Raw genomic sequence first — 25,308 nt, 5'->3', positions numbered from 1 at the left:
CTCTGTCTTTGAGACCTTCTTGTGGAGTCTTTCATTGTGTGCCAGGTCTGTTTTCTGATGCTGGTCTTAACAGTTATCCATAGGTCCCTCCACAGCAAATTTAAGTGTTGAAAGCATCGTGCTGTTTTGTTTTCTTTTGTTTTAAAGAAGTTTCATACTATGAGGTGGTCACTGAGCACTAGCCTAAAAGAGAAAAGGAAGTGGCCACCTTTATTTTCAGCCATAACCAGGCCACCAAAAAACTCCCTTGGGTTGCTGTCACACCGGTTGATTTCAGTTTGATGAGCTGACGCAGTAAATGTATTTTGGGTCGCAGCTTGAATCGTATGGAGTTTGCTCTGTGAAGGTGGGTCAAGTAATAGGGTTTGTGTGCTGCTACATCGTTGTTTCTGTGTTGGATGGAAAGGCAGCAGAGTGTGTGTATATATGCCTGTGTGTATACATAGGCCAGCTGATACAGAGCATCCTTCTATGGGTTTATTTATACAGCAGAAGACAAGCTGTAAATACAACAATTATCTTTTTCTAGTATTTTAAAATACAGAGAACAGGAGTATTCACTGGAAGACAAGTGTGCCTAATGGGGAGTCATTATACATTCCTGTCTGAATCTGCTTCATCATTTAGCTGAGTTAATTCAAAGGTGAGAGTATTTTTGTTTCTTAAACCTTGAAGGTTTTTTTTTTCTTTTGGAACTGCACATTTCTGTCTCTGTGGTTCTGGTTAATTAACCCTCTGGTCCTTACTAAGCATGGGAGCACTGTATCTGTGAGGCTACTGGGAGAGGGTTTTACAGGGAATTTAGTAACAGCTTTCTCTGAAAGTTTTTTCCTCATTGGTGCCTGAGATGCAGGCACCTGGGTAGCTGTCATATGTGGCTTCTCTTGCTACTGACGCTTGGCAGCATAAGCTGCACGGATTACTCTCCTCTGCTTCCCTCAGCCCTTCACAGCAGGAGTGATGGCTCTAAAGCATCTGCTGTGAGGAAGATAACGTCACTGTCATACTAAAGGAGTCTCTTTCCTTGAAGAATCCTTAAGCACTGCCTGTTCTCCAGTGGTTGTTTACATCCCTTGCCTCCAAAATGAGGGGCATGTTGTTTGACTTGACATTTTTAACCTTAATTAAGAACATGGAGTTGTTTGGGTCAGTCAGCGTAGCAGCAGCTAATGGTACAAGCATGCAGAAGGCGATGACTGTGTGACTAGCAATATCTTGTTGGGACCACACTTGGCTCACCACAGAGCTGTCAGTGGCATTTCCTCCCTATTCTTAGTTCCAGTGCAGCACTTGACAAAAGCTTCTGCCCAATCCTCTAATGAGCTTCGGTCCTCTTCCAATTACCTTGATTTCTGATTACTGTGATTGCTTCAGTTCTTCTGGGCTTGACCTAAGTGCTAGAGGCCAGGCCAGCCCCTCTTCCTGCCTCTCCAAAACGCTCAGTGCAAGCACTACATTAGCAGAGAAACACTTCTTAAACTGTACGGAGGGAGGTAGCCCTAGGTGCAGCATAAGGGGAAGGTTTCAAGACACCCTGCATTGCCCTTGCTCATCTAGACTGTTGCTGCTTCCCAGACAGTTAAGAAATTATCAGATTAGAAGAAAGGGCACAAGATACAGGCTCGAGGGGGGGTGGGGGGGGGATTTGGGAACAGCTGCCCTGGAGGAAGCATTTATGGTCTCAGAAGCAAGGAGAAACTGCAGCTGCAGAGCACACAACCAGCACGCCCTGTTGTTTCCAGTGATGTGTAAATCAGAAACCGCTGCTGCGATGCCACCTTCTGGAGCACTCTGTGAGTATCTCAGGGTAGGTACCCAAATCCTCTAAGGTGAAACCACACTGCACAAAACTGATTGATAAAAGGAGAAGACTTGTAAAGAGCACAGCACCAATTTATTTTTTTTTTTTTTTCAGGTCAGCTTTTGCTGACTTAGGAAGATTTATACCCATACTCATCCTAGCTCAACTGAGCTATAACGCAATGTTTAGCTTAGTGAAATAAAACTTGAAACCAACTTAAATGGATCAGCCTTCATCTATGCTAGCAAACTCAGCCTACAAAGCAGGGTGTTTGCACGCAAACTACCTCTTGGAAATGGTCATTGGAAATTGATCTAATTAAGGTCTGATTCAACTAAAAGAGGCATTTTTGCCCTGCTTAAAACCTATGGAAAAGCTTATGTCTGGAATGAAGTGTACAATGTTAAAACAAGCAGTGACAATTTAAGATGTACCATCAGCAGTGTCTATAACTGATCTGATTTGGACTCATTAGTAAAGTCTGTAGTATAATAGAAATCAAACTGAGCATCTCCAAGGGAAGAATTCAAACAATTCTGGCTGTAGGCAAAAACACCCTTAATGCCCCTCTGTGGCTGTATGTAATTACCTGCAATACTTCCTGGGCAAACGTGACCTCCTCTGGTGCAGTCTGACACCTTTACCTGTTTATTTGTGCAAGTCAAAACCAAGAACCATAATTAAAGGTGGCCTGGCAGGCACCAAAGAGATGCACAAGCAGCAAGGAATACCTTTGCTGATACTGACCCATGCAGCACTGCAAAGTATCTGGTACAATATGTTCCAACTTATGGTTGCTGTAAATGCCACGCTGCCACACGCCTGCACGTATCTGCCTTCAGGAAACGAGCCAGTATCCATCTGCGTAACAGGCAAGAGGATGTGGCAGCTATGCTGGAGGCTGGTTTCAACGTGGTGCCTGGTGCACATGAAAAGCAGAAATCACTCGTATTATTTGGTCTGCTCAGACTGGGAAAAGAAGATGTCCATGGAACCTAGAGGATGCAGTGCAGGTAACGGTTTTAATTACTTCTTGTTTGGAAGGGCCCAGGCCACTGCACTAAGCACAGTAAGCTCTTCTTTCAGAATGCAGCACAACTGCTGCAATTTCTTCTTTCCTATAGTCAGCATCCTGCTGTTAGTAGCTGTCCTCTTTCTGAATAGGCTTTAATAATCTGGTCATAAATAATATATATATTTTTTTAATGAAGTTAGATAAATACTAAACACAAACCAGATGATCTTATAGCTGAAATATACTGCTCCATCAGCACACTGGTCTATCAGCCCTCCCTTCTGTGTACAGTTTGTAAAGAACAAGCAGCAACACACTTACAGCTCTCTAGTAAGCAAACAAAGAGAACCCAAAATGACAATGTCCCTCAGGGGAACTTGAATTTTCTTACAGAAAAAGCAGAAAAAAACATTTATAGGATGTATGCCCAGTTAAAAATTATACAAATGTATACAATGCTGAACTATGCATGGCATGTCCCAGTCAGGATTCTATACAAAAGTAGTACCAAGTTAAAGCTTTAGCTTTTTTTCTGTAGCACCTGCTCTTTTATATTCTAACTGAACTGTGATCCTGGCAAACAGCTCTAAATTCTTATCCACAACAAAATGGACTGAAAACTAAACAATCTAATAAATATTTACGTAGCAAGGCATCTATGGCATCCAGAGGAGATGCGTGGTCTTGGAATACTTTTATTGTTCATAGTGCCACTTACTACTGAATTTAAATTTTAATATTTAAATTAACCTGTTCCACGACTGCAGGCCCATCTCATGAGACAGCTATATATTTATTTCTGTTATACAGATCCACAGAATGAAACTTTTTCCCTAGAGGAAAACAATTACATTTATTCAATAAATGCTTCCTAAAAAGTATACAACTTAATCACCAACAAGAGGGAGATCCTGGTTTCTTTTCCACTGCTCCTGTGACCTCATGCCTTGCTGCAGAGCTAACAGCCTCCTTCAGTCAGCAGGATGTTTCCAAGAGACTGCTGTCCTCCTTCCAGTTATGGCTATCATTATTCTTCATTTGGAATAAACCCTTTTGCTCTGTCCAATTTGTCCAGAACCTCACTATAAAGACCAACCATCTGCAGAAGATAAGCACCATATTTGTCTGAGTCAGCAAGGATGGGTAAAGTATCATACAACTAGATAATTTAAAGAAATGGCAAGGAGGAGGAGTGGGGGAAGAGGTGGGAGACTACAACCAGCTTCTAAATTTTGAATTTTAGATTCATGTAAAAAAATTAAACAATTTTAGATTCATGTGAAGATTTAAATATGGGGCTTTAGTTTAAATCAGCTGCACCTCACAAAGGTGGATTTATTTATACTGATATAGCCAAGTTTTCATCAATTAACAAACCTATTCTTACTGTCTTAACTGATGTACTTGAAATAATACAAAAATTGCAACCAGGCTTGTGCATAAGAGAATGAATGGTGGCCACATAACACCAACCAGGCTGTGCTGCGTTGCAATCATGAAGAGCACCAGCCAAAAACTATAGCGAGAAGCTTACTTGTGACAGAGTAAGAAAAAATGTTCCTGCTCTCTGTAGGAGAAATTTCAGAGCTAGTACCCCCTCACAGAAAGTGGCTAAGCTACTCCTGAGCATTAATGATTTCATTAATTTCAACTTAAACCCTAATTATAAGTTATTAGATCATACTGGAAACCAAGCTTTAAAGTATTCATGCAACAGATGATTTAAGTAAAATGGTACAGCATCTTGCCTTTAGTGAAAGCAGGCGAGGTACAAGGAATTCCCCACAACCACAAATAGTCTGAAGTTTATTTCCAGTAAGCCACTTGTGCAATCCTTCCAGTAAAAAGATGCTATGTTACTCTTTCTACTGTGTAGAAATCTATTCTGGCCTCATTTCGAAAAATATCTTTTAACATCAAGTTCCCTGAAAATATTTGGGTACCATGCTGCTTCTGAAACTTTAAAAATCATAGGTAGTGATTTTTTCACCTAAATCCATTTCTTCAAAGTGAAACTTCACTTCCTCCCTTCCATTACCAACTATTCCTAACAAATTCAACCTAGACATTCACCCCCATTTCTAATACCTGTCTGGTTACACTTACATGGCCTTCATAGGTTTTCTTCAGAGATCCTAGATGATTGAGGAAACGCATTCCTAATCCACACCATTGCTCTGCTTCCTTATATTTACCAATGGTATACTGAAATATTCCTGTATTCCAGGCTCTTGTCATCAACCAAAGGATCTCCATCTCTGGGTAACCATCCTGGAGTAGCAAACGACAAACAGCAGCTCATCAGAAAATGGACTTTTCTCGTGACTAGCCAAGAGTACATCAGAGTTTAGTTTTCGAGTGGGAAAACAGGGATTTTTTTTTTTTCTCCTAAACAAAGGAGAATTCTTTCAGAGCTATTCTGTACTTCACAGTCTATCTGCACTATTGTCAAACAGCTTGTTTCCAACATGGATAAGTCATGTTGCAGTTACTTATTGGTAGGTCAGAAAATACAATTCTGTGGGACTGGGAAAATGCTAGAATGGAAGCTTGTTTTCCTACAGTCCATCTGCAGACAGGCTGGTCTTACTGCTGCAGTACTTAGCAGTTTATCCAAACAGTACTGTATAGCAGGACCTAGCTGCTCACTGAAGACCAAAAGCAGTTATTGAAGTGTGCAGAATTTCTTTAGGTGCTGTGGCAATGCCTTACCAGTGTGAAAGCAGCCCTTAATAATAACTGCAGAACAGAAGCTGAAGTACCCAAAAGGAGCTAAAACCTCATTCAGTTAGGGAAGGCAAGGACAAGCAGATGGATTGATAGATCCTTCTCATCCTAAGTATGAGGGCTCAGAGTGAATTTCTGAACTGTAGCATCCATTTCTGAATAGGAGGTATAAATCATGAGTGGTATCCCAGTTTTCTAACTGACAATGTTCTGTTGTGCTGCACCACGGTCCTTCTCTTAGCATGGTACTAATTAGTATCTGCAGCCATAAGCAAGACTGCAAAAGAAGACCTTCTAGTACAGATGAAATTACGCAGTTATGAATATCAGTCCACATTAACATACCATTCACACCCCTCACGATATGAACATGAAGTTCTATACAAGAACATTACCAAATTTATAGATGAGAACATTAATGAAAGGCAGGTATGAATGTGGGCATGTTCTTTTTTGGTAAGCAAGGAACAGCATAACTTTATATTATTTTTATAAAAAGAGACATTCAAACCTGACTAAAGAAACAGTCATGCACTGGAATAAAATTATGAAACAGTATTGGTTCCACTAGTCCTGCATAATGGGAATACTCCTTAACTGATTAACTCCTGAGCTATCGATTGTTATCAGAAATATCTGACTGCCTCATTACAGCTGCCTTCGCTGTACAGCACATTCTTCAGGCCTGAAAGGAATACCAACAATTCTTACAGAAGGAAAGGTTTTCTTCTCCATATACCTGTCGTCATAGAAACAAGGCACTCAAGAACAAATGCGGCTCAATAAGTACTGACAGCACAGGAATCTAGTTCTAGGTCATTCGGGAAAAAAAAAAAAAAAAAAACAGTAATACACTAAGTCCCTGAATGCATCTACAAAACATTGAGGGGACAAGGAAAAAAAAAAGCAGGATTGGTATCCAAATTTTACCTGGCTTTAAAACAATCCAGAAAAGCAATATATTTACAAAACCACATTCTGCAAAAGAATGTAGAAAGCAAGAGGAGGAAAGATAGATGTTCTAGCTCAGAATGTTTATAAAAGAGGCACTGAAAATTTGGCCTTAAGTATCTCTAAAAAAGCCCTACCAAAATCTAGGAACATAACATAATTCAGTTATAAATATCCAAAAGCCATTTATTCTGAGGTAATTTCAGTGCATCTTTTACTGAAGTCTTAGCTGCTTCATATATAACACTATACAACGTTCAGTCTACTAACTATACTCAATCTGATGGGAAAGTTTTTTTAAACATGTTCAGAATTTCCCAATCTTTTGTTTCCTGTTCAACTTACTGTGCTGCTGATCACACTCAGAGCATCTTCAAAGTAGCCCCATACCTCTTGCAGCACACAAGCATCCAAGTCAGTTACTCCAGTTGGCAAAGAAAGATTAATCAAACTATGTAAGCATTTGCTGTTAATCAAAACAGAGTGAAAGAGGAAACATTAAATACCACATGCACAGAACACACAGCTGCATTTTAGCACTAGCAGCGCATTAATTTGTGCATCTATGATTGCCATCCTGGCATGTCCACCCCTGTGCTTATTACGTTCACAATCTTACAGCAGAGACATACATTTTCCTAGCATCAGAACTCATTCATACAGCCTGTGCAAAAAGGGAACCAAGAGCAGTAAATACTTCTTTATTTACATGAGTATGAAAGTAGAAATTAATTTCTAAAGTAACTCAGGCTTATCATGTTTTCATGGGTTGCTATACACAGCAGCAAAGAAAAAGAGAAGACAACTTTCCTAATTTCACCAAGAGCTAAGTACTCAGTATCCTCAAAGAATCAGTAACAATACATAGGTTCTAAAAACAGGTCTTTCTTTCGCAATGCAAAGTAAGAAAGGTAGTATTAATGGTTGCTTTTGCCCAGTAGTTACTGCACAGAACTTGGTAAAATGGAAAAAAAAATCCATTATGAGATACAGCTGAGAAAGAAGAACACACCAGGTTGTTTTTCAGATTCCGCCAGCAACGTCTGTTGCAGAGCTACACAGCAGAATAATTCATGTACGTACTATGGCATCGCTAACTTATAGCTCTTGGCTTTCTTCTTAGCTTTTAATTTGTCTTAATTTTCTAGTTCAGTACTTCACTAGTTCACTGCTGCAGAACAACGTTTGCAATGAACACCTATATCACAAGAAACAGCCAGAGATCCTTTCTAGATCTAATTTTCATTCTCTATCCTCAATGCATTCATTTATTGAAAATATAACAGTTTCAGAAAATATGCCTAGCAAATAGGTTGCAGTTAACGCACCTGTTGGACAGTCACACTTCAGTGGTATGTTGGTTGGCCAGCGATTAGTGAAACTTTGAAAATAAGCTAAAACCCACTTTTTCCATTTGCAGGCTTTATATCTCTATCACATTTCCCATCAGAGACTCATGGCAAAGCTATGTGATAACACTAACCTAAATTTCACAGCATCAATGGCAGTCTGCTTCCTGTGAAGGTTTAGTGCACCCTGCAAAGCTTTCTTACACAGTACAGGATATCGAGCTGGAGGTTCCATTGCTAATGCTTAAAAACAAAAGAAAATAGAGAACAAGAAAGAAGTGACTGGAGCCAGACTTTAATCTCATTGGTCACTAAAAAAAAGCACAGTATAATATAGAGAAGTGCTATTTACAAATTAACTATGCTAAGTTGAAACTCCAAATCTAGCCAAAGTACACATCCTAAAACTTCTGTCTTGGGGCATGAATCAACTAGGGCCATTCTTTTACCAGATCTCCTAATACTGCTGAGAACCAAAGCATATTTGCTTCAGGACAAAAGAACATCATTTTCTGCATGCTGTGCAATACACAATAATTCTGGTCACCTCAAATGAACAGGAAAGAGTAACATAAGCTGTTTTTCATGGCTTGAAGAACTATGAAAGTACAAACTATGAAAGTACAAATGCAGTCCTTACATGCAATGATCTCTAGTGTCTTGACCTCTATTTGTGGCTGCTCCCATACTGACTCCATAAGGCTATTGAGTGTTGGATCATTAAGTTTGGATTTTGCTTCAAATTCATACAGCAGCAACAAAGTGTCTGTGGGATCTTTAGCAAAATCTCCTACAAGAAAGACAGAATTGCCTGTTTGCAATGATTCATTTTCTTAAAACTATATATATATGCTGTACCACAAGGTACACATTTTGCTTCCAACAGGTAGCAAAATCATTAAGGTACTCATGTAACAGTAGAGCAAGTGGAATATAGGAACAGTCTTGGAGAGGAGCCTTAGACGTCCAAAGCAGAACATTTTCAGCTTCCTCCAGGGCAACAGACTTATCCACACACTGGCTAAGGTCCAGTGAAGAAGTAAAGGAAACACCAGGCTACTATCCCACAAAACTCTGCAATAAAAACTCCAATCTAGTGAAATGTCCCTGGATTGAGGTCATCAACCCCATGGGTTTTGAGCATAGGAATACACAGAATTCAAATGCAAGCTATATAATGAAACTTTAGTTCAGAAACAATAAAGTTTATTCAAGTAACATTTTACAGCAAGTAAATTTCTTGACAAAAGCTAAATATAAATGCATCTTACTATGGAAACTCCACAATGTCCAAAACCTAACACTGAAAAGAAACTGGACTGCAGGCCAGACAAGGACTGCATAAATTTTTCTACCAATTTATTACCAAAAAGGGGAAGCATGCAGCCTCTAAGCTAACAGTCACACAGCATCTCAGCTGTCAGCTGAAAGCACTCCTGACTCCTGTGATTAGTCTGATCTAAAAGGACACAGAATAGTCAAGGAACAGAGGATGGGTTTTGGCACTTCAAAGTACAGCAATAGGTCTTTCTGTAGTCTCTAATGCCTTATATGGGAAGAGTCCAGTAAAATTATTGAAACCATCTTACTCCCTCACAAGACTAGACTGGAAAAAAAATGATAATCTGACACCAGGCTAGTCTACAGCAAAAAGATAGAGTTTCTTAACAGTTAAGACAGAAAAGTCAACCAAATTCACCCTGAAAGATCATTCCCCACTGCACAGCACCTATATAATAAAAAGCCTGCAATGACATACAAAAACCCATAGTTGTCATTGTCAATTCTTGTATCATATTGCCATATATCTGCTTCAACACTCCTCAGCTAAAAAAGTAATTCCACACGTGCTATATTTTCAATGAATTCAGTGACTACGTCACGTGTACTGTACACCTTGCAGCTTACCTGTTAATTTCAGAACTTTCCATACCTCCTTGCATGCCTGGAGATGTTGAAGAGCCTGAGTCAAAAACTCCATCTAATTCACAAATTTTAGAATAAATTTTTGTCATAATTTTATAAGTAAAAGGAATATACAATTCACAACTAACAACAGAAGAGAGTTCTCCATATCTAATTACATAATAAATGCAGAACCAGCCTAATTAATACATCATCTACATAAGTTACTGTTTTGTTCTTCTCTCTCTCTTTTGCAAAGACCTCCACGTTTCAGGCAAAGACTCTTCACATGGAAAGTTCCATCAGTCCAGAAAGGGCCATACCTGTCCCTATGGGGCTTAATTTATTTTAGCTCTCAAACATAAAATGGTGTTATTGAGACTGCAAAACCGCTGAATCCCACATAACAAATTCCTTCTTTCCACAGTAAGTAACAAACCGTCAGAAAAGATGTATGAAAAAATAAAAAGGTGAGCTTTCTCATAACCATATAACAACATTGGTAATTATTTTCAGTGATGGCATAATCCTAAAGATGCAGTAATTATCTGCCTGGCAATCCTACATTTAGCAGCAGACTCTTCACGTAATAAATGAGGGAAACTGAAATTCCTTTAAGAAAAGACACTGTCCTGACCCTTTGCTGATATAAATATGTTCAGATCCACTGAAGTCAACAGAACTACTTTACAGACATCCAGCAGTTTCAATTGCCTGACAAGCATTCGGTGTATTGATTTAAATTAATCATGGAAGGTTACCATGCCTACATTTTAATATCCTGTTCTCAGTAAAACAATGGAGACTTCAAAATCTAAAGAAAAAAATACTGCATTGAATGTTCATTTCATGAATACCTACCGAATCAGGTAACAACAGTGCCCTACCTGTTCAGAAGATGTTACTTGCTGTCTCCCCAGTTCAAGATCAATCGCAGCTGCCATTAACAGGCATGTCTTCTGAGCAATTAGAACAGCTTTGTCAGAAGGACAAAACTGGGACAACTGAAACCAAAAATAGGAAGAAGTTATGGGAATTCTGACTATATAAAGCAATTTGCTCTTGAACAGATGATTGCCAAGTGTCCTCTACGACTTACCTAGTAATCAGGCATGAATGGTATATATTTATATTGCAATATTGTTTGTAAAATTACACAAGAAGATTATTTAAATATAAAGAATACAGAAGTGTTGTATTCTTTACAACAGTAAAGAACTTCTCTACAAACACGTACAAAAAGTACATTGTTGGTAGAAGTTCTGATTAGGACTCAAGTATTTCTTTGTGTAACATATTCCTATTAATGATACAGTTCCCAAACATCAGATCCTATTTATTTTAGGAAGTTCTCACTGAAGTCTAAATTTCTTACAATATTTTTAAGCAACAGAATGCAAAGTATGAAAATAATGCTTAATTTTTTTTTTATTACAAGTCAATTGCCTTCTGATGGAAGCATTCCAGCATTCCATCTTTGGAGCAGACACACGTCTCCAATAAGATACTTGATTACATGGATATAATTTCTAACAGGACTAGACAGATGACAATATTCCTCTATCAGAGATATTATAAGCAAGAGTACATACCTTGAAAGACAGCACAAAAAAATCCCTCATCTTTTCAGGGCAGTCCTTGAACTGTACAGCTAAGTTCCAAGCTAACAAAGACATAAAATGGAGACTAGAATAAAAACCTTCGACATGTTATTGCTTATGCCCATCTAATCTCTAGTAATAAGCAGTACACATTGTGCAATTCAATTTCTTAATCAAAATATCAACACCTCATTTAATAGCAAGAGATATTCGTGATTTGTTAACATAGTTTTTTCATGCTTTCAAATCTTGTTTTAATCATTTTATCACAATAAAGTATCTGTTCTAACATGTACCCTACCCACAAGAGCATGAATTGGAAGGAGCACTTTCTTGTTAGTAAACAAGATCAGAATCTGAATAAAAGTGTTGACTAATATTCCCAAGACAAGGAGAAAAAAAAAAAGTTCCATTTTATCCCAGCAGGGTCAGTTAAACATACACTTAATCATACAGCTCTGATTAGTAAATGGTTTAGCCATAGCCACCTAAAGACAACTGAGTATTATGTATGAGAATCCAACCCAATTATATGTTTAGATTCTACAGTGACTTTGCAGATTCTAACTTTCACATTAATTTATTGCCTAGGACATTTTTTTTGCAGTGCGTGAATTGTTTCTTCAGTGCATGAGAATGCTGCCTTGGAAAGAGCACAGCCACCATAGGTCAGTTCCATTCAACTTGTGTTGCTGGATTTGACCTCTACGGCTTCTCTTCCTTCTTTGCTACTTTTAGAGCACTGCTACATTACAGAGGATGTATGCAAACGCTCATCTTGACAGATGTCTTCTGCTATTGATTTCAACTATTTTCTTCCCTGTATACTCTGGCTGAAGCAAAAATCTAAAACGTTTTTTCAATTCATTACCCTACCCTCATATTTTTATTTACAGGCACCAAATACACTAACTTCCTCACCAAAACAGTTTAACAAAGACCAGGAGAGACATATCATCTCTAATATGAGGCATACCAGATAGTTTCCAAAGATAGAAAATGCATCAAAACTTTAACACTAAGGCAGAGACTGCCAAAGCTGACAAATTCTGTAATACTGCATCTTTAAATGCTTCTTTCTTCCTTAAGGTCTGGCTAACTGAAGGTGGAGGTGATTCAGTTTAGATCTGAAGAATACAACCTACCAACTTTTCTAAACCAGTGGGCTTCAAAGGTCCTTATGTCCCTTGTCAAATTCTCTTCTGTGAAAGGCTCAGCAAGTTTCCTGTGAGCTGCAGAAAATGTGTTGTTCAATATATGTTACATTTTCTGGGCAGAATAAAAACATTTCCAAGTCTAATAACTACATTACAAACAGCAGTTTCCAAAACTCCCTTGTAATTCCCAATGAAGAGTTATTTTCACAACTTAAATCTAATATGCTTGACTAGAAAAGCTTATGAAAAAGCATCAAAATGTGCCTTAAACAGCATTTAAGGTAAGATACATAAGGCTGCTAATAGGTATTGCCTCTTCAATTTATTGACACTGAAGCCTAATGTAGAGGAGTTTTACTTAATTTGTACAAAAAGTTGGGTGGGGATTAAATTTAATAGCTCTTACTTAAGGCCTTTCTTTAAGGAACCTTTTTTTTTTTTTTCTTCTGTTCATCCTTCTCTTCTCTGAGTTGCAGTTAAGAATGACTAGTACAGAAAAAGTTCTACAATTTCATTAATTTTCTTTTCCAAGGTTGGAGGAGGGGGGTAAAAAAGATTTGGTGAAAAAAAAAAAAAAAAAACTATTTATTTTGATGGAAAAAAGAAGTACTCTGTAAAACCACTGTACCTCATACAATGCAAATAAGACAATTGTACTTCAAAGGATGGCAAAACTTAAAAGTGGCCATCAATTTTGACAAGCATCTCCTGTCATTCAACAAATTGCTTGCTCCTTGCAGTTTTCTAAACTGTCCAGGACAAAATAAACAAACAAACAAATTAATAATAAGAAATAAAAAAGCACTAATTTAGTTTTAAAAATCCTTCCTTTTAAACAGCTAGAAGAGCAAAGACCATTATTGGCATTTAATTAATGCCAACAGAAAGTCATGCTGCTAATTCAGAGTACAAAACCAAACTTCTTCCTTTTGTGGTAGCCCTGCTACTAAAGATACTAACTTTGTTCCTGCCAATGCAGTCAGAGTATGAGACAGTCATCTGAGGCCACAGGGGCTGTGGCTTGTGCCCAAATATCTGTTGCCTGCATGCGTGGCCTTACGAAGCACTAAATTCTCCTTCCTACAGCAAAACTGCCTAGAAGAAAGAGCCCTTTGTCTCAAAGAAGCTGCCAAGAAAAGGCTCTATTGGAAACAGTTCTTCCTGCACTACCCTACAAGTTTTCCATAGCAAAAACTTGTAGCACTGAGATCCAACTTGACAGCACTGCTGAATCTCCAGTGTTAACTTGATCCCTAACTTTCAGTGAATTGGGAAGTTGAGAACCTAGACTGAACTAAGGATTCTGAACATTTGGGCAGTATGGACCTAATTATATCATTAAATGTTCAAAAATGGAAAAACTACAGAAAATGTAAACAAAACAAAAACATACCTAAGGTTAAATAAGTCAGCATTGACTTGATATCTTTATTTCTAGAATGGAAGAAAAAACAAGTTTTAGAAAACGTTTGATTAATTTTCTTATAACAGAACACATTATTGATGTTGGAATACAACAGCTTCACAAATATGGATATAATCATTCTTCCTCTGACAAATGTCTCAGGCATTACAAACTTCTAGTATCTGAAGATGCAAAAGGAGTACTGAAGGCCTGCAAAAAGTTTTATTGATCTACAGCAGTGAAGGTCACTGTGCGAGTGTAGTGGGAGGTTTTCTCAGCTATTAGGTTGCAGTTAGCAGCTGCAGGTTAAACTTCTAATCTCACTGACACTACATTGTTTTCTTGAACAGCTGAAAGATAGCTTATCCCAGGGTCAAAGTTAAATGAGACTGCTTAGCTCACATTCTCCATCAAACAATAACTGTCTTAGGCATTAATAAAATTGGAACGCAAAAAAGAAATATCTAAAGGAAACGTTATGCAAGTAGATGTTCTTTGTGACATCATTAGCTTGAATTGGGAAGTCATCTGTGTGAACTTTTAACTAGCATAAAAACTAATCTCTTGATTACTCTGTAAGAAAATAAGCTATGTATATACATATATGTATAAGTACACTAATTGTGTAAGATATCCACCACGGAATATAGTTTTGCAAATGTACTCACCTTTTCTCTTCATTTTCTACTACGACCTTTGACAACACAAGACGAACCAAGCATCTGAATATGAGAAAAAACAACAATGAAGAAACAAGATAACTTTTTCCAACAGTGTACTTTGACCTCAGGTTTCAGAAAGGATCCCACTTTCTTCTTTACACCACCCATCCATGTAACTCACAGAATTCAGCATCAAACTGAGAATAAGATTGTAGTATTTCCCTCCCTACAGCCTTTTTTTGGATACCATGTTGTTAAATCACGTAATAGTAAGTAAATAAATATACATTCATAAAAGTTTTAAGCAAAAACTGGAAGGAATAGATCTTTCTCCTAACATTTGTTTTCATAAAAGTGATAGAGTGTTTCAACAATAAGATAGTACTTCATCAGGGGATACAAATGAACCTGTATTTTCACCAGACATATTGTTGCAATCTCTTCAGAGTTGCTGTTGGTCATCTGTTCAAACACAACAATGTCATAAAATTCAGAGCTATTAATATCAGCTTGGAAAAAGACTTGGAATATTTGCAGCTAAGAGTTCAGGACTGAGGTGCATCTACAGTACCAAAAACACTGCTAACTAATCATTCATCTACTCTGTTTTCCACTTTCTTCAACAAAACAAATTAAGTTTGAAAGAGAAATCAGAGTTCTCTGTCCTTGTAAATCACTTGAATCCTCACTTTAGAGCTGCAAATACTTGTCGGCAGTCTCGTGAATGTTCAGATAAATACTCCAAAGCTTTGATAGCCACAACTTGTTGTTCATTCTGAAAAAAAATTAAAACATGTTTTGTATGAACCTCACTAGCAATATGCAATGTCATTTCTAGTTATCAATATTTTGCAATTCAGAATCACTAATTTTCCTGGAAAAAAAAACAGTTTCTTCATATGTGAAATCAATTTTTACTTTGCTTTACACAATGCATTTGAAAATGTATAGTGAGACCTTGGTTATACAAGCATGAAATACTCAGAAATGCATGAAATACATAGAAGTACTGAAAGTAGAAAATATTACAGAGTTTACAGCTGTTCTTATATCAATAAAGCAAAATAAAGACAATGTTATCTGTTCTACCTCTAAAGCAATTTGGGCAGCTAAACTCAGGAGGTTACTGCCTGTATTTTCATCCACTGTCGGTTTGTCTTCACATTGAGATGACTTTTCTGCTAGCTTCCCCATTTCAATAACTGCTTCCACAGCTGAAAAATGCATACAGAAAAATTAGTTTTGGGGGTTTTGTTTGTTTGTTTGATTGTTTTTAGTAAAAAAAAAAAAAAAAGGAAGGTGGAAAGTTCTACTGTTTTAGTAAGGCTTTAGACACAACTTACAAAAGGATGTATTTTTATTTTTTTTAATATGAAACAAGGCAAGAAAACCTGACAATTCCAGCACTTCTCCACAATTACACATTTCTTCCTAGAGAAATGCCAAAAAAGCATTCCAAGCTACCAATCTAAGGAAACAAGGATGCCACACAAATGAAACTATCTCACATCCTTAAATTTGTTCTGCTAAATATCTGCTTGTCACAGAAGACTTTCTCTTAATATATTGTCTGGGCAAGATTCCAAGCTCCCACATCTTGGCTTATGTTAAGGGTGCTGCTGCTTTTATGCTCCCACTGTGCTGTGGTTACCACTCTGTATTATGTGAACAAATTAGGCTGCCATTAAAAAGATGTATACAGAATAATTAATTGGCACAGGACTCATTGGAAAATAAGCTCTGCATGTTCCTCTGTATTCTAATTAACTATAGACTATATTTCTCAATTTTCATTATTTGAGCTAGGATTCTCATTAAAACATGAAATGGCAGAACTCATTAGAAAGAATAAAAAGTCTATAGAGATCTGTCATTCTGTAGGTCATCTCAGTAATTCATCTATTTTCTCGTAACTTCCACTTCTACTTGACCAGAAAAATCAAGAGTGGTAATATTGGTTCAATTAAGGATCATCTAGCTCAGTAGCATTTTTGCAACTGCATATGCTTTTAAAAGAGTATTAGGAATAGTATAATACAGTGATTCTAATCTCAGGATGCTGCTCTAGCTTCTGTCCACAAGAAGATTACAGAATTCCGAGCCAGAGGCTCCAGCCAAACAGTAACCAGATGTGGCAACATATTACATGCCATGTGCTAAAGCATCCCCCTCTGACAGTTTTAAATCTACAGCCTGACAGTTTTAATGATTTTATAGATCCTTCTCCTATCTTCCCTCTATTGTGTCTTTCCCAAAATGAACAGTCCAGGTCTGCTCAGTGTTTTCTAAGACACCTGACACTCCTGGTCTTTGTAGTTGACCCTTTTATCTTTCAAGTTCTACCTTTATCAGTATCATCTTCCATCACTGCAATCTTATAGACACTGAATTGGGTAAAGATGCTGTTTGGATCACACCTCTCTGCTTCTTTAACTGCCTCTTTAGCCTATATGCAGAAAAGATTGTAGGAATTCAGTAATGGCATCTTGTAATCAGTCGTGTAGGTTGCAAGAGAAGAGAGTTAAAAAGATATGCCAAATTTTAATGGCTACATTAGAGATATTTATACAATTACTGAACAAAATTGGTTTGGCAACAACCTCCCCTGAAAGAAAAGTAAAGTGATCAGAGCATAAGATGGCACCTAGAGCTGACAATGACTAGAATTCCTGCTTCTTCAGAACTAGAGCCACAGAATTAGAAAGCAAGAGGACGCTGAAAAAATCAGCTCCCTTCTGCCACTTTGAATTACAAAGTTTAACATCCCCAGAACAGAAGACCTAAACAGGTAAAGCAGGTGCAGTTCTCCACAGAGGTAAGGGCTAACACACTGTTGTGGGAAGTTCTGGTGTCACCTGTCTAACATTTTTCATGCTGAGGCTCATCTGTTTTGAAGAGAGAATGGCCTCTAATCTGAGAAGAAACCCAATATACTGGGGCATGGTCACACAACGTGTGTACTGTTTAGAATGATAGGTGATTAGAAGGGGCTCCCAAAGCAGCTAAGATGAACAGATCTCTGCCAGATCATGAAAGACATGCAAAAACATTTCCCTCTCTCAAAGCAAGAGGTACACTAACAGAATTGTAAATCAAGTCCAAATTATATAACTACAAATATAAAAGCAATGCAAATAAATACATAAATAAACATACCTTGTCAACTTCTTTCAGATGAAGATAGCAAGAAGCCATGTTCCTCTGCAACTTAGCCAAATTCTGATCTATTTGCCCAGGCATGTAGAAGCTGACAGAATAGTTGTACCAGTGAAGAGCTTCAGAATAGTTTTTTGCCTAGGAAATTATAAAAAAAAAAAAAAAAGTGATTAAGTGGTCTATGTTTTCCTAAAACAAATCATAGGAAATGAAAGATTTAGATAGTCAAGTATATTCTAGTGTAATCTTTCCCCCAGAAGAGCAAACATTGGTCCCACAATGCAGGCATATTCATTAGGAGACTAGATGGGTCATTGGCCTAATCCAGAAAGAACAATTATATAACTAAGTACAATATTATTTAAAAAAAAAAAAAATCCCTCTCTCTTCAAGATACAAAATAAGTGAAAGTCAGAAAGTAAGAGAAAAAGACACAAGTTTTTATGCCATTTAGCCATGAACTTCTTGATACTAGGCTGAAGAGTGCATTCCCAACTACAGTTCCAATTTGGACAGACTGTGAAAACTATACTAGGGCCAGTGAGCCCAGTACATTATTCTTTGTATAAGTGAGCCAGCCTATCCCCACTTGTGGAAGAAAAGCAGGAAACTAGGTAAGAGAAAACAAATTCTAGATTCTGGAAGAAAGCAGACACATGAAATCAAGCTATTAAAGAGCTTATGTCCAGCAGATAAAGAGGCTTAGAAATACAACCTTTTTTTCATATCAAGCTTTTATATATCTGTCACAAGTCCTGTCTTGTCACTTCACCGAATCTGCAGAGACCGCTAGTGAAGGATTATCTGGATAAAGAAGAATCCTGTGTCTACTGGGACCGAAATGTTGTTAAGAGTGACAAACAGCTTTTGCATGTTCCAGGGTGATATCCTTAATATGGACAATCAGTCTAACTGCCACTGTCCAAGCATTAGATCTCTAGAACCATACAGAGAGGAAGACTGTTCCTCAGGAAGAATATACTTTGAGTCACGTGTACTCTTTTAAGTCCCTGCACTGTTTCTACAGGTGACTTGAACCAGAACATCCCTGTAAAATTGTCTTTCAAGACAGGAACAGCCTGTGCTATCAGAACTCCTAATCCAAGTAGGATCCAAAAAGGGTCATCAAACAAACAATGGCATCAGTTTACCTTGCACATACTCCCACCTCCCAAACCCATAAACTGAGGAATCTATCACCAATGGAAAAAAACAGGACTTTGGTGCTAACAATAAGAATGGAGGCAGCAGCTCTGGGACGCAAAATTTGGAAACAGTCAGTACTGCTGGTAATATGGTCATGAAAAAACATTAATAAGAGAGCGAGGATACTTGACTTCGCACCTCAGAATCTGGTAATAAAGTGCAGTTTCCTTTTGCAGGATTCCTTGGGTTGAAAAAGGGAGGGTAGTAGGGAAAGCCTCTTTGCACCATAAAAATGGGTAGCAGAAGATGAAGCCAAACAAAGGCATGAAATCTGACACCATTTGGTGCTCAGACCAGCGCCAAACATCACTGATATGACAGCCTGCAATAAAGACAGACAACAAGAAGGCAGCTGAAACAATATTCCCTGGTCCCTTGATGCCACAAATGAAGACACTATCAGTTCTGTTGGCACAGGCAAAAAATTCACTGCCAGGACATTATTTGGCTGACAGAGGAGCCCACAAGATTTAATCATGGCAAGAAACAAAATATGAATCTTTATACACCTCTCTTCACTTCCTGCCTTGAAATTCCAGAGGGGAATATGGCCATCCCGGGTATTACAAAGCAGAACATATTAGAAGAAGCCATAGATACAGGATTCTCATAAGAAAAGTGAATTCAGATTGATTAGAAGTAAAAAAAAAAAAAATCAGCAATAAAGGGGAAGAATTTATTTTAAAATGAGGAGGAAGCAAGCTGTGTCATTAGCATAGTTTTTGTTGTAGCAAAACAAAATGAACATCTCAATATAAAGAATATTTTAAGGTTTTTTGCACCCTTCCCAGGACAAAGCCAGAATGAAGGGCCCATGTTCCCATGTACAAACTCTGAGATGAGACTACATGAAGTCTGATATTTTGGTGGGAAAGAGCACATATTGGGATGAAAGTAAAACTAGTTGCAACTGGAATAAGGATCTTAATAACACCTTAAGCTCCAACCAAAAATAGACATACCAAAGAGGTCAGGAAAATCAGATCTTCATTTTCACTAATACAAATAACAACAACACTACTTGGTCCCAAACCTCATAATGTTTGGCAGCTGTGTCCCACAAGATGATGTGCAGCTGGTTCAAGGTTTCAGACAACAGCTGTTTTCCAGTATAATGACCTGAAAAGATAATGCAAATCATCACTTTATAAGAACTTTAAGAACCCCACTCAGAGAAGTCCTTAAGAGCAATCTGAGAAAGACTGTCCCACAGCCTATAACAAGAAACAGTAACATGGCAATATCTTCAGCCATGACCCAGTGTTCCATATACTGCTTCTGAAAAGAAAAAATGTAGTGAGCAAGGGAATAAATATCACCATGCTTTAACGATGACAGCATGGCTTTTGCACCTAGCTAGATGCTACATAAAACACAATCTGATTTCCAGCAGATCTGACAGTCAAAAAATGCCACAGTGTTACAGGTGTAGAAGACCTGAAAAGAACCTCTAATTCAGCTGCTCAAACAAGGATGTGCAACCTGTTTTAATAGTGACAAACAAAAACGCATTGGGCTGGAGGGACAAAGTATTAACGTTACATAGAATTCCTAGTAAATATTTTATGATCCCACATACATCAATCATACAGACTAAACTGAAAAGTAGGAGCTGCTTTAGCATGTGAATTTAACCCTGAGCTTTATCACAACTGTCATTTATTATGGAAGTTGAGTTGCTGTGCAAAAGAAACAGAAGAGAAAACAGACAAACAAAAAGAAAGATGAGAATATATTTTAAAAATGAAAATTTTTAAATGAAAAATGAATTCAAGTCTAGCCAGCTAAAACCAACTTTCAGCAAATGACAGCAAAAGATGGATACAGACCTATAATAATTTCTTCAACCTTTTGCTTAGCAAGCAGCTCCCTCTTATTCTGCAACAGGAACTCAATGTAGAGCAGGGTTATTTTTCCAAGGTCAGGTGAAGATTCAAATCGTCCAGCAACAGAGTTCAGAAAATCAAACCCAACTGATTCCCTGTTCACACAGATGGAATTTTAAGAAGCTGCACAGAAGAGCTGTTAATTTTCCATTCTGAAGTGTAACAATCACACTATACAGCATGTTTCTCATCAAAATACTACTGACACACAATCACATTGACAGAGTGAGCCAAGGTATGAATTTACTGCAGTGCATCTATTCCGTAGGTACTTCCTATTTGCACATGCTTGTTCTACAGTATTCATAAGACAGCTTACCCCTCACAATGAGAGCATGAAATTACTGCAAGATAGAAGTGTAAATGGAGGTAATCATGATGGAGCATTCAAGAGTGTTAAATTTCATGCCTCTATTTTGCAGTTCGTTCAGCTTCATACTGATTTTCACAAGAATGATTCTGGGATTCCAGAATCTTTAATTCTGAATATTCGTTAATATGGAAGAAAAATTTCCTTCAGGTAATTCCAGACCCAGGATAACTACTAAAATTGCATAGGGACAATCTTAATCATTCTTAAGTATTTGCTTGGTATTGCAGATTGCCACTTGACATTATTTCACAGCCTGTTCTGCCACTGTATCACCTTGAGAAAGTGAAGACAGGCTGCCTCTCAAAAATGTTTACCTACCTCTGTCAGCTTTTATTTAAAATAAAGTGTCACTGCATAATAGGTGTTCTTTGCTTACAGAAGAATAGCTACAAAGCCCAAATATTGTGTTCGCTCCACTTGATGATGATTTCATACCTTCCATTCTCCAGCAGCAGTTTAGCAGCATTCAAACAAAAGTCTAAAGACAACTCATGGTGCATGAATTCTGCAACAGCTAGACAGAACACAATGACATTGAGATTATCCAATCACCTTACATACTTAACTGCTTGTTGTATGGTCTTACAGCATCTTTCGAAAAAAAAAAATATATATATATAAATATATAGTTCTAAAACCAAGGAAGAATAAGATACCTCCATTGTGCTTTGACTTTCCTTTCTCTGTCTCACAGTTAATGTAATACTAAAGAAATGCAACAGACTGACAGCCCTGGAATTCTAGCCTTCTGTCTCTCTAAACAGGAACAGAACAGGCATTAGTAGCACAAATGTTTGCCTCAAGCTGCTTTCCATCAAAATGCTTCATCCTTATCTAGAAGGAACCACTTAAGATGATGACAGAACTCAGGCTGTGTGGTGGCATGGCAGTGCAATGGAAACTACTTAAGTCTAATGGTCTTCAGCATCACCAGTCTTAGACAGACAGGAAAATATTGAATTTACTGGTGCTGATAACTAGATATCAGTTTTGGAACACTCAGATAAAGTTTAAAAACTGCAAAACTGTGCTGGATGGTTTAATAACAAGATTTATACATTCATAGCTTGAATGAGATAAGAGAATGAACACACTAGTAATGTAATGTGGCTATAACAGTTGTTACAGAAAGCACTTCTAAGGCAGCTGTGTACAAGAGCATAATACAAGATTTTAGTCAAATGCCTAAAACCTAGCAGGAACCTTCATTCAAAGGAAACCGAAGTTGCAGCACATAGATACAACACTCTTTTGCCAGCCATCCAACAGAAGAGAGACAGCCACTTATTAATAAGTTGTTTCAAAAATTGACTGGAATCTTCATGCCACTGCTATAAGCAGTAACATGCTACAAGCAGTGTGTGTTTTGATAGGCAACACCATGGCTTCACAATTCCGATTGTAGAACAGAAACCAGCTATTCCAATGGTAAATTTGGAATAACTGTCTACTTGGAAGCTGGCTGAAATTCACCAGGAGCCATCTGAAGTGGAGTTTCCTTTCCTGTTAGTCTGACAGCAGTCAGATCATCCAGCTTTCTGCAAGAAATTGCTTATTTCATTGTACATTTATTTCTCAGACTATTTGTTATGTATCTGATACTTTTAAAACATAAAGAGCACTAAGCCCCTCCTCCTTAAGATTTCATTATTTATGTAAATAATATTTTCCCGATACATTAACCTTTTTATACTAAAGTCTCCCCTGAAAACTTTCTTCCTCTCAAGTGCCAACAGAAAAATCAGTTCTGTTCAAATTACAAATTTGATGAATAAAACATAGTCCTTTATAAACCAAGTAAACTCTGGTAAAACAGGCTTACACTGGCACATCGATCAGCACTTGATGTTTCTTGGCCAAAATGTGCAACATCACACACAGAACAGCAATGTTTCACAAGCCTTTCTTCTATGCTGAGTGCAATCCATCCTTTCTAAATAACCTCAGGCGTATGACTAAAATCAGCCATCCTCTTACATTGCTGTATTGCTGCTGCATTCACTCTAACAGGCTTCAGTCTTCTCCTTTCCTTATTTCTGGCAAGTATATTTAAACTCTCAACAAAATAAAATCATCTTTAATTATAATTTCATTATTATATTGTCCTCTGATGCTGACTTCTGCGGCCCACACACCAAACCAGAATTGTTACATTTGACTAATGATGATTCCTCTAAAACACACAAGAAAGGTTTGGCTTTTCTCTTTCCTTTTTTTTTTTTCTCTCCAGTGCACTACTCAGGCTGTCTTTTCTTGGATATGGAGTAGTATGACCTTACTGTGAAACATAAACAGAACTGTGATACCTGAGTTGATCTCTTCATCTGATGCTCCACTTTTAAGAAGAATTTTAACTTTCAGAAAAAACCCTGCTGGATGTAAATTCTCCTGCACAATGAAAAGCAATCCATTACTTGGACAACTGTCTGTAGAATACAGATTCTGTGAGAGTACAACACATTCATAACACAGAACCCCATACACTCCACAGCATTCTTCAAATCCATTTTATTATCAAAATATAAACTATCAAACACTGATGACAAAAACACTCTTACATCTAAAAAAGCTTTGTGAAGATAAACACAATAAAAACTGCAAAGGGCTTGGGTGCAATGGTTTATACCACCATTTATCCTGATCTCACCAGCACGTGCATTATCATCTGTCTGAAAGCCCTACCAGCATGTAAAAAACTGACCTTGAACTTTCACTTAAAATAGGATTTTATACTTTGAATTTCTTTTGAATGAAACAAATAATGGAAATTTTAAAACAATCAACCAAAGAGAAACAATGTTTTTAAATGTAAGTTACTCTAAGTAACCTGAAGAAATAGAAGCTAAAAATTAATCCAAGCCACTTTCACCAATGATTAACGTGGTCTGTATTATTACACTAGTAAATGCTTGAGTTTCAGTTATTGCACATAAATATAATTGCACATTACTACCTCATTTGCCAAGCTTATAGCCTTCAGTGCCTTGTCAAGATACTGCTTACAATCCCACTCAAAATAGGCTGTAGCTAACAGTCGCAGCACCTTTGCCTGGAAAGAAAAACAAACTAAGACTTTAAATCCTACCTGCATAGTGGCAGGGGGGAGAAGCACTTGTGACCACACGTATCAACAGAAAAGACTTAAAATTTAAGGCCACAAAACCTAAAGCTCTTTGAGTCAAAAGAATGCCTGTCTGAGATCAGACATATAAAGTGGCTGCTCAGCTCCAGAGCCTCAGTAGGAGTGCTGGGTCTGGTCTTCAGCACTGCAACCCGCACAGTACATGAATCAGCTAGAGAGGTCAGAGAACAGAACAATAATAAGGAAATGCAGAGACCTGGAAAAACAGAAAGAAGAAAGTGAAGGAACAGGGGCTACCTACGTCACTGAGAAACACAAAGACATACATGACAGTGGCCTGAAAATATGCAAATGATTTATATAAAGGGGAAGAGAATAAAATCTCCATATCCACCGTCAGTAGTATTAGGAGTAATAGGCCTACAAGACAGACAAACATCTCTCAGAAATGACACAGCTATACCTAATGATGCCTTGAAAGAAGGGGAAGGAGGGAAGAAGAGATGGCCTCTCAGTCTGAGTCTTATTTCTCAAAATTAAATTTCTGTGAAATAGTAGATTCAAATGTGATTAAGGGCACTCATCAGTGACTCAACTCTTGCTGTGATGCTCACAGAAAGTGGATTTGCAACTTTGCCAAACTTCATAGCAAACAATACTAAAACAGAGGCCAGAGAATCACTGGTCAGATTTGGCACAGCAGTAGCACTAGAGTCAGGTTAACAAAATCCTCCTGTGTGTAAACAGCAAATTCTCTTTTTCTTACCCGTATTTCTTTGCCAACAGAGTATTTCATATCCATCTTCCCAATGTCATAACTCTGGCTACCAAGGATAAGAAAAGGTTAAAGTTACATGGGATGACAGAAATAAATTCAGCCAGGTTTCTGGTATTTGCCACATTCCTATCCTTCCCCACTTCTTAACCAGAGAACGAAAGACTTTTTCTTCCTAAACCCTCATATCATATGTGAAATGTGTTCATCTGATTTGTGTCAATATGGAACAATACTAGGGCCGCATGGAATGATGA

General features: G+C 37.6%; 1 protein-coding gene across 8 annotated transcripts in view; it reads right to left on the bottom strand.

The window, feature by feature from the left end:
* Nucleotides 1-2,987: 2,987 nt before the first annotated feature.
* Nucleotides 2,988-25,308, bottom strand: part of TEX11 (testis expressed 11) — a 32,660-nt gene continuing 10,339 nt past the window's right edge. For 7 of the 8 annotated variants that reach the window (XM_072042837.1, XM_072042841.1, XM_072042834.1 and 4 more), the window contains 21 exons: nucleotides 25,043-25,100; nucleotides 24,148-24,243; nucleotides 23,501-23,582; nucleotides 21,630-21,708; nucleotides 20,765-20,916; nucleotides 19,969-20,054; nucleotides 17,730-17,867; nucleotides 16,917-17,019; nucleotides 15,663-15,787; nucleotides 15,263-15,348; nucleotides 14,580-14,633; nucleotides 13,900-13,940; nucleotides 12,495-12,581; nucleotides 11,341-11,411; nucleotides 10,636-10,752; nucleotides 9,752-9,824; nucleotides 8,484-8,633; nucleotides 7,978-8,086; nucleotides 6,840-6,960; nucleotides 4,923-5,087; nucleotides 2,988-3,915 (listed from right to left, as the gene is read on the bottom strand). In XM_072042837.1, coding sequence (XP_071898938.1) covers nucleotides 3,844-3,915; nucleotides 4,923-5,087; nucleotides 6,840-6,960; nucleotides 7,978-8,086; nucleotides 8,484-8,633; nucleotides 9,752-9,824; nucleotides 10,636-10,752; nucleotides 11,341-11,411; nucleotides 12,495-12,581; nucleotides 13,900-13,940; nucleotides 14,580-14,633; nucleotides 15,263-15,348; nucleotides 15,663-15,787; nucleotides 16,917-17,019; nucleotides 17,730-17,867; nucleotides 19,969-20,054; nucleotides 20,765-20,916; nucleotides 21,630-21,708; nucleotides 23,501-23,582; nucleotides 24,148-24,243; nucleotides 25,043-25,100 — 2,065 coding nt within the window. In that variant the 3' untranslated portion in view covers nucleotides 2,988-3,843. Of the gene's footprint in view, nucleotides 3,916-4,922; nucleotides 5,088-6,839; nucleotides 6,961-7,977; nucleotides 8,087-8,483; nucleotides 8,634-9,751; nucleotides 9,825-10,635; nucleotides 10,753-11,340; nucleotides 11,412-12,494; nucleotides 12,582-13,899; nucleotides 13,941-14,579; nucleotides 14,634-15,262; nucleotides 15,349-15,662; nucleotides 15,788-16,916; nucleotides 17,020-17,729; nucleotides 17,868-19,968; nucleotides 20,055-20,764; nucleotides 20,917-21,629; nucleotides 21,709-23,500; nucleotides 23,583-24,147; nucleotides 24,244-25,042; nucleotides 25,101-25,308 lie in introns of those variants that run through there. The other variant, XM_072042842.1, reaches the window with a different exon arrangement.

Source organism: Anas platyrhynchos, chromosome 10, assembly GCF_047663525.1.
Source record: "Anas platyrhynchos isolate ZD024472 breed Pekin duck chromosome 10, IASCAAS_PekinDuck_T2T, whole genome shotgun sequence".
Taxonomy (NCBI): Eukaryota; Metazoa; Chordata; class Aves; order Anseriformes; family Anatidae; genus Anas; species Anas platyrhynchos.
Note: the sequence above shows the minus strand (reverse complement) of the source record. Positions and strands in the feature narration are given on the sequence as shown.